General features: G+C 39.9%; 1 protein-coding gene across 2 annotated transcripts; it reads left to right on the top strand.

Moving 5' to 3' along the window:
• Positions 1–830: 830 nt before the first annotated feature.
• Positions 831–8,544, top strand: LOC139259553 (hematopoietically-expressed homeobox protein hhex-like). Of its 2 annotated transcripts, none has more exons than XM_070875048.1 (4): positions 831–1,355; positions 3,478–3,656; positions 4,193–4,243; positions 7,784–8,544. In XM_070875048.1, the coding sequence occupies exons 1-4, from the start codon at positions 998–1,000 to the stop codon at positions 8,021–8,023; spliced, it is 828 nt and encodes a 275-aa protein (XP_070731149.1). In that variant the 5' UTR covers positions 831–997; the 3' UTR covers positions 8,024–8,544. The 2 variants fall into 2 exon arrangements, with proteins under 2 accessions (XP_070731149.1, XP_070731150.1); XM_070875049.1 differs by lacking the exon at positions 7,784–8,544 and adding an exon at positions 7,248–7,427.
• The last annotated feature ends 407 nt before the right edge of the window (positions 8,545–8,951 follow it).

Genomic DNA, 8,951 nt, shown 5'->3' on the forward strand with positions numbered 1-8,951 from the left:
TTGTGGCGGCAAACGAGTATTTTTTCCTACAACTTTTATTCAAATTGTCCAAATTCCAAATGAAACATAGGTCACTGTACTAATGTAAATGGAATCAACATTTCACTGCAGAAACTTTGCAAACCCTCGGGTCAAATTAGGTTGTTTCTTCAAATCGTACAATGTTCCAATTTCTGTTGAGAATTTTACAGGAACTGTGACCCAATTAGCCTGCCACATAACTTGAGTGTTACAATTCTAATACTAAACCAATTTGAGGTTCTGCACAAACTAGAGTAAAGGAACCCAATAATTCATGTGGTTGTTATTTAATCCTTCTCAACCGCTGTCTGAACACAACAGCTACCGCCATCTACAGGAATAGAGGATGCCAGGATTCTGCCGATCCGATGGTGAATTGGATAGCCCCGGTTTTGTTTGCTCCAAATGTGACCTTATTTTGAGATGAAACGATTGCCGGGGTTGGGTGCGGATACTGAATGTTACAAAATGATCCATATTTCATAGGATAAACAGCATTGACAGTAAATAGACGGTCGCAGTATCTGTTTTCGCACAAAGTCCTACGGTAGGCTTTATATGTGCTGACTGCCTACACGGCTGGTTCTCTCTGGGTTTACCTGGGCCAATGCATTTTCATCTCCCTTGCCTGTCACCTGCAAGGAGCTCCCACAGTGCGGCTGCCCATCCGGACAAAGGGGCGGGTCGACAAGTCTGAGCACGAGCTTAGGGAGCTGCAGCCAATCGCCGAGCGACTAATGAAGGGAAATTGACAGGGACCCAGAGGCCCCGCCCACGCCCATAGAAATCTGTGGCTGGCTGGAGTTTTGCGAAGTTTAAAGTAGCTCTTAAAAGTTCAGAGCAGGAATCTCCCGTCCGGTCCGCCAGCCCTGAGCCCGCACCGGTATCCATCTGCTCCCCGCTCCCTCGTTAGCAACTAGCCGAGCCGAGCTGAGCTGAAGGAGTTCTCCCGGGAGAGCACTGGACAGCGGCCGTCATGCAATACCAGCACGCCAGCTCCTCGGCCATGAGTGTCAACCTGCCGCTGTACGCGCCCACCCCGATGCAAGCTGTGCACCCAACCCCGTTCTACATCGACGACATCCTGGGGCGCAATGGGGCTCCTCACCCCACTACAGTCAACCCCGGCCCGGCTCTGCCGTCTCCAAATTCGTCCTTCACCAGCATCGCTTCCCCGTACCGGACTCCAATCTACGAACCAACTCCAATCCACCCCGCCTTCCACCACCCGGCTCTGACACCGTACGGCAGCAGCGCCTTCGCCGGACCCCTATATCCCTTTGGCAGGACTGTTAGCGACTACACGCACGCATTCCTCAGACAGGACACTCTGGGTAAGAACCAGTTCGGTTTCCCATTTCTTCTCATTGCGATGAACATGCTGCAGTTTTAATGTCAGTTCTGTTTTTGTTTTGCTGCAGCAGATAGGGGAATTCTGCAGCGGGAGGGAGTCGTTTCCTTCGTCAGACACCATTTCAACTGGGCGTTTAAAAATATAATCATCCCGAGTAAATGCGGTTTATTGCTCGAGCTGCACTGAACTTACAGGGTTAAAAAAAATAGTGCGAAATTCGATCGCCCGTTTTCATTCGGTGATTTAAATGTAACATTTAAAAGTTGTTTGCCATAATTGACACCAGTTGGCAATTCAATTGCAGGGACAATTACAATTTTTCCAGAGCTTGTGGAATTATAGCTTCGAGCACAAATTCCGAAGCTAACTCTATGTTGCCTTGTATACATCATCCCGTGATGCGATTACAGAGCTAAATGTTTTCCATTGAAATAAAATGCATTATGTCCTTTTCTTCAAATAATATACTGCACGAATATCCGAATACTGCTTTAAGGAGCCGAAAACGAAAATGAAAGGACTCTATGTGCTGATTATTCTTTTACACATTAATTCTACCCGACAAACTCCCTTGCAGAAGGGAATTGTCAGAAATCTTCACCAAACCCAACATCGGCCGTAGATTATTATATTTATTTTTCAAGTTGTGGCCAAGTCATATTTTTAAATAGCCATTAAAATAATAAAGTACATTGTCCCATAAATGTAAGAGAGATTCGCTTTTTAAAATCCATTCACTGATCGGTCACACTCTGTAGAAATTGCACCTTGGGCTAATGTAACAGCTTGTGCGCTGAAAGTCTGACCTTTTTCCGTTCATACAGGAAATCTTGAGTTCTCGATAGGAGTAAATCTGGTTACAGAGCTGTTAAATGTTTTCCTCTAAGTCAGAGGCAGACTCTTCCCCGGGAGTCGTGCACACAGCTGATTATTTTATCGACATCCTCAATACAGACATATACAGGAAACACTCGAGTTCTGATAGCCGGGATACGTTTTTCTGATATTGTTCATTTCCTCTGTGTGGGATGTGACTTTATGGCAGCTAAAATAACCAGTTGCTTCCTATTTTTGTGGCTGTTTTGTAGCAATTGAAGTGGGGACTGACGCAAGCGAAACTCGCGGAAAATAACAACTACGCGGAATTTAGAAAGATTTAATTGGGGTTTGATTCTGGCTAAAGTAAATTTTTGAATGCGCATTAATTTAACATTCTAGTTGGGGCAATTATCTCGGTAAAGTGGACGAATATTTCGTTATTTTAATGCAAACAAATGGGCACTTTTAGGGAATAAAACAGTAAGAACTGAAATCAATGCGAGGTAATTTAATCAGCATAAAGCAGCACATGATATATTTATTCGGAGTTCGCTGGAATGTAACTAAGATTACATTACTTTCTAGTTTCTATTCAACCAGACATCACGCTAGAAGTGTATAGTAAATAGCCCAGCTACAGAATTTTAAGAAAATACCGTATTTTAAAGGTCACTTTTACTACAATGAACTGTTACATAGAAACCATAAAGAAGTCTATCTCGGCTTCCTTGACTCATTTTTGTCAACGAGCAGAAGGAAATAACAGCCCTTTTGCAAGATAGACCAACAGGAAACACATTGACGGAAATGTTGCCATAGTCCTGAATTGGTAGGTTTCACACAAACCTTCAAGGCTTGCATGAAATCAATGTTGCATTGTGAGAAAGAAAAAGCGACCCCGGACCTTTTATTTCCGGGTCCTTTTCCTCATTTGCTGTAGGAGTTTTTATAATACAGTCTATCAAGGGCATCAAACATAAATCAGAACAGATCCTCAACATTTTATAATCGACGAATAAAAGATCCAATTAAACCCTCTGTGAATATATAATTCTATAATAATAATGAGATTAAATAATTCTGGATTCCCATCTTCTGCTTTATTTTTATGTAGATATTTTATTTAATATATGATGAATATAAGTCTATACGACAGACTGATTTTGCAATAGCGAACTACTGAAATAACATTCCAATGTAAGTTTAATCCCTTGATATAATTAGCACTTTGTGATATGATCACACATTGTCATTCCTATTGTTTTGGCTGACTTTTCCTACAGGAAAACCGTTGATATGGAGCCATTTTATTCAAAGGCCGCCGCACAAAAGAAAAGGGGGACAAGTTCGATTCTCAAACGACCAGACCATTGAGCTGGAAAAAAAATTTGAGACTCAGAAATATCTTTCACCCCCTGAACGAAAAAGACTCGCCAAGATGTTGCAGCTAAGTGAGAGACAGGTACATGGAAAGTATGATAAATGGTTGAAAGTACGGTGTTAAATACTTTCCATGCCAACAGATTTATTGCTGTAGAGATTTACAAACCCAGCACTGGTACATATATTCTAATTGCACCTAATATATAAAAAGTTTGATCATGAAAATGTTCAATATTTTTAAAATTGAAATTTTATATTTTTATATATGAAAACACAAAAACAAAATTAACGCAACTGGTGTTTTCCACGGGTATGATTTAGAATAATATTTATTCTGATCTTTCTGTTTATAGAGTGCTTGATAAGAATGAGTCCCTGCCGCAATTTATTAGTGTTTTATTCGATTAATATTTCTTTATATCTAATTCTTCATATTTAATTAGCTCTTTGTCCTCCTCATTTTTGAGCTTTTGTTAATACTGGGTAACAAGTTATTTAAGATTTTTTTTAAACTCTCAAAAAATGTTTTCCATACTTTAATCCTCAAAACAGCCGTTACACTCGATGTTATGTACACATTTCATGCACAAATCTCAGTGTGCTTTTTTTTTGCAGGTTAAGACTTGGTTTCAGAATCGCAGAGCTAAATGGCGGCGGCTGAAACAGGTACGGAGATTCTGTCCCATCTACCCTCTGTGGAGACTGAGGTTTTGGTTGTCATAGTAATGAATGTCCTAATGAACTTATCTTTAATGTCAGAACCTATTATATTTTGTGTGCTAAAGTCATTTGAAAGGTTATTTAACCTCTTTACCTTGATTGTAAAGACAAATAGTCATTCTGGAATTCAGGATGAGCCACTGGAGCTGCACAAATGTTAAAAGCTTCTAATGTAGTTCCTATACCAATTATTTTGGCCGGTTTAACGCTCCCCGCATTAGGAATCTATTAATTCTTCAGCAATCCCATATGTTGTTTGTCCAATTAATGCTTGCAGACCAACGTAAATGTCGGCAAAGTATCCATGTAATTCAAAGAATATTTATTGTTCCAGCATCCATACAACACATGAGTAAACGCATTTATTAAATGATTGACATTACGTACTACACCTGCCATATTTTCAGCTTCAAACATTAAGCTGCACCTAACCATTGGCAGCAGGCTATAAAAGCAAAGAGCACTATAGGAACTGCGAACATGTATCGTTTTGGAAGTTTAGCCCATGAAGGAAGTGTAATGCATTCGTTACAAATATATTCACTACTTTTCTTTGTTTACCTGCAAGCTTAAAAACGTTTTGTTTCGTCCAGTTTAGAAGGAAGTTCGAGGCATTGTGGCCCTAAGTCTTGAAAAGAAAATCAAAAGGAAACTTCATACAGTCTTGTCTGATTAAAATCGACAGTTTGCTACTTACAACCTTATTCTTTCTAGTCGGAACTACATTTTAAACAACTAGACTTTTAATATTTTTAAAGTTATTTTTTAAGTTCAGAAGAATCAAGATGGCAAAGTTTAATAATTGAAACGGATCAATCCCATTGGCTGACCAATGGACTCTTCATTCTCACTGGAGTCTCAAGTTGGCGGCCATTAAGTTAAATATCAAAAACAAATAAATGGACATGTTCTTAAAGGGACCGCACGCTGCTGACAGCACAGATATAGCCCACACCAGGAACAGTCTATTACACAATGACATTCCTGATATAGTACAAATACTTTTATCTAGTCCATTTTTGATTTAATTAGTAGTAGTGTTTAGCTATTCCTGTTCTATAAGAGTCAGTTGTAAGCAATATGTTGAGGTCCAGATCTTTTAACTGTAAATATAATTATATGGTAAACACTAATGCTCAGAAATTGCTCTCAAAGTAGAAGTGTATACTTTTAATATTAATTATAATATAAAGTGACTATGATTTCTCAGTGGTCAACTGTGGCTGTAGATAAGCTTACAGCGATAACATCACCATCATTAATCTTTCAGATTTGCATGACATTCGCAACTAGCCAAAGAGGAACTAATAAAAAAGAACAACTCCACAAAATATGCAGTAGAGACTAGAGTTGCTTTGATATTATGGAGTTGCAGGCGTGTGGAAGCAAAGCAATCAGGCCTGAACTCGCTCTATCGCTTTGCTATGGTACCTTTGCTGCACTTTGCAACTATACAAGCGGCAGCTATTTGTGCAGGGTCAGCTTTTCAAACTGTTCCATAACAACTATTCCCTTTTAACTTGTGCAACTCCTGTCAATTCACCAAGGACTGCAGAAGTATTATACAGTTCGATTGCTAGCCAGCTAAGTTCATTCCCCAGGCAAAGGGGAGAAGAAACATTTTAGTTACTCATTCTGGGCACACACATTGTATGCTGCCTTCACCCAACTGGCAGGAGTGTTTGAGTTGAATTTGCAGACCGACACGAATGCTTTTCAGGGAAATATCAAAGGTGTACCGATGGATGTGGTGTATTTAGATTTCCAAAAGGCATTCGATAAGGTTCCACACAAAAGGTTATTGCAGAAGATAAAGGTACGCGGAGTCAGAGGAAATGTATTAGCATGGATCGAGAATTGGCTAGCTAACAGAAAACAGAGAGTCGGGATAAATGGGTCCTTTTCGAGTTGGAAATCGGTGGTTAGTGGTGTGCCACAGGGATCAATGCTGGGATCACAACTGTTTACAATATACATAGACCTGGAAGAGGGGACAGAGTGTAGTGTAACAAAATTTTCAGATGACTCAAAGATTAGTGGGATAGCAGGTTGTGTAGAGGACACAGAGAGGCTGCAAAGAGATTTAGATAGGTTAAGCGAATGGGCTAAGGTTTAGCAGATGGAATACAATGTCGGAAAATGTGAGGTCATCCACCTTGGGGGAAAAAAAACAGTAAAAGGGAATATTATTTGAATGGGGAGAAATTACAACATGCTGCGGTGCAGAGGGACCTGGGGGTCCTTGTGCATGAAATCCAAAAAGTTAGTTTGCAGGTGCAGCAGGTAATCAGGAAGGCGAATGGAATGTTGGCCTTCATTGCGAGAGGGATGGAGTACAAAAGCAGGGAGGTCCTGCTGCAACTGTACAGGGTATTGATGAGGTCGCACCTGGAGTACTGCGTGCAGTTTTGGTCACCTTACTTAAGGAAGGATATACTAGCTTTGGAGGGGGTACAGAGACGATTCACTAGGCTGATTCCGGAGATGAGGGGGTTACCTTATGATGATAGATTGAGTAGACTGGGTCTTTACTCGTTGGAGTTCAGAAGGATGAGGGGTGATCTTATAGAAACATTTAAAATAATGAAAGGGATAGACTAGATAGAGGCAGAGAGGTTGTTTCCACTGGTCGGGGAGACTAGGACTAGGAGGCACAGCCTCAAAATATGGGGCAGCCAATTTAAAACCGAGTTGAGTGTTGTGAATCTGTGGAATTCTCTGTCCAAGGAAGCAGTTGAGGGTAGCTCATTGAATGTATTCAAAACGCAGATAGATAGATTTTTGACCAATAAGGGAATTAAGGGTTATGGGGAGCGGGCGGGTAAGTGGAGCTGAGTTCATGGCCAGATCAGCCATTATCTTGTTGAATGGCGGAGCAGGCTCGAGGGGCTAGATGGCCTACTCCTGTTCCTAATTCTTATGTTCTATGTTCTTATGTTTGCCCATCCAGTGCACCAAAGGGTTTCTATTGAGAGCTTTCTGCCAGTCTCTGCAGTAGCATGGCCCGCAAACCGTCAATGTAATTGGGCCTATAATAACACCTATAGTAACACCTATCTGGGAGTAATTTAACAAGAACATCGGATGTATCAGTGCATTTTTCAAGCACCCTGCAATCAAAATGTACATCATGAGATATCCGTAAGTGAATGTAAAAACTGAAGTGATCTCATTTGGATGTTCAGACCATGATTAGAAACGAAAAGCATTGTCCTCACACTATAACTATTAGCTGAACTCCTCTAGTGTGTTGTGTTAAAACACATGCTAGTTTGAAAGGAGGTCCAGTGAATTCTTAAACTGGTCAATATTCTCAAACAATGTGCTGCATCAAAGTGTATTTATTTATACCATAATGATGAATCGGAAAGGTTATTTGAAACGGTATGAAATACAATAAACCACGAGCTTTCAGACACAGTAGTTATCTTGCATATCTTACTCCTGCTATTCTTAAGGTAATAATAGAAAAACAATTTTTTACAGGAAAATCCTCAAGGAACCAAAAGAGAAGAATCGGACAATTCGGATCAATCCATCGAAAGCCAGTGCGAGAAGGGACGCGAGAGCAGCTTGAGTCCCGGTCAGAATAAAGCGGTGTTATTGAATGGGTCGCATTGCTCGACCTCCCCGGCTTCTCAGCAAAATGAATCAGAAGTGTCAGAGGATAGCGATGAAGAGGTGGACATCGACGACGACAGGAGTACATATCCTGCAAATGCATAATAAAACACATAGAGACACAAGTCGGTTGGAGAATGGAAGGATAGTGGTTTATCCTTGCACTTTACTGGGAACCGGACTGGGAGGTAGGATCAATTTCCTAAAACCACAACATTAGGAAGAATATATAAGGTGGGAGACTCACAACTTTTTTGCATGGGTTAATGTTTAGTGAACAGGCTCAGATAAACTATCCATCTCTAAAGACGATGGAATGGAGAGTTGTGTTGAATTCAAAATAGCACACTGTGTTATATTTATGTACAGGACATAATTTTTGAAATTCGAATGTTTTAATACGTGTGTACAGACGTGCTTTTGTTGTAATATTCCATTTTGTAAGAAATTGTTAGACTGGAAAAAAAGTCGAGTAATTTATACATTCACACAAGGCTATGGCAGCCGCGTATTTGACCAGTAGCTTTCAGTAAACGTTCGTCAGTGGTTATATACCTCATATTCCAAAAGTATTGTGTATATTGTGTAAATACATGTTTTGTTGATACGCTCACGTGGTTAATAAATGCAGAAAAAACATGAAATAACTTATCAATTCAAATGTGTACTTTATTATCGCAAGTTTACACATTTACTGCAGGTGTCAATCACCAAACAGATATACAGCCTTTGGTCTTACTGTTTCTTATCTTATACCTTGTAATAAAACATGACTATGGTATATTATACAGCATTTACATATATATGTATGTAGATCCAATCGTAGATTATTTGGTAGAAGACTAACTGGGGCGGTGGATTGAACGGCAATCTAACAAATCAACACACACATTCCTATTTTTAATAAGGGCCTCTAATATTGTTCCAGTTTAACAGTAGTTACCAATTATGCATAAATATTGACCAGAAGGTGTATCAGATTTATCCTATGGATAAACTATATCTGCGGTACATATGTGTAGCTCAACATAAG

This window comes from Pristiophorus japonicus, chromosome 3 (genome assembly GCF_044704955.1).
Source record: "Pristiophorus japonicus isolate sPriJap1 chromosome 3, sPriJap1.hap1, whole genome shotgun sequence".
Classification (NCBI taxonomy): Eukaryota; Metazoa; Chordata; class Chondrichthyes; family Pristiophoridae; genus Pristiophorus; species Pristiophorus japonicus.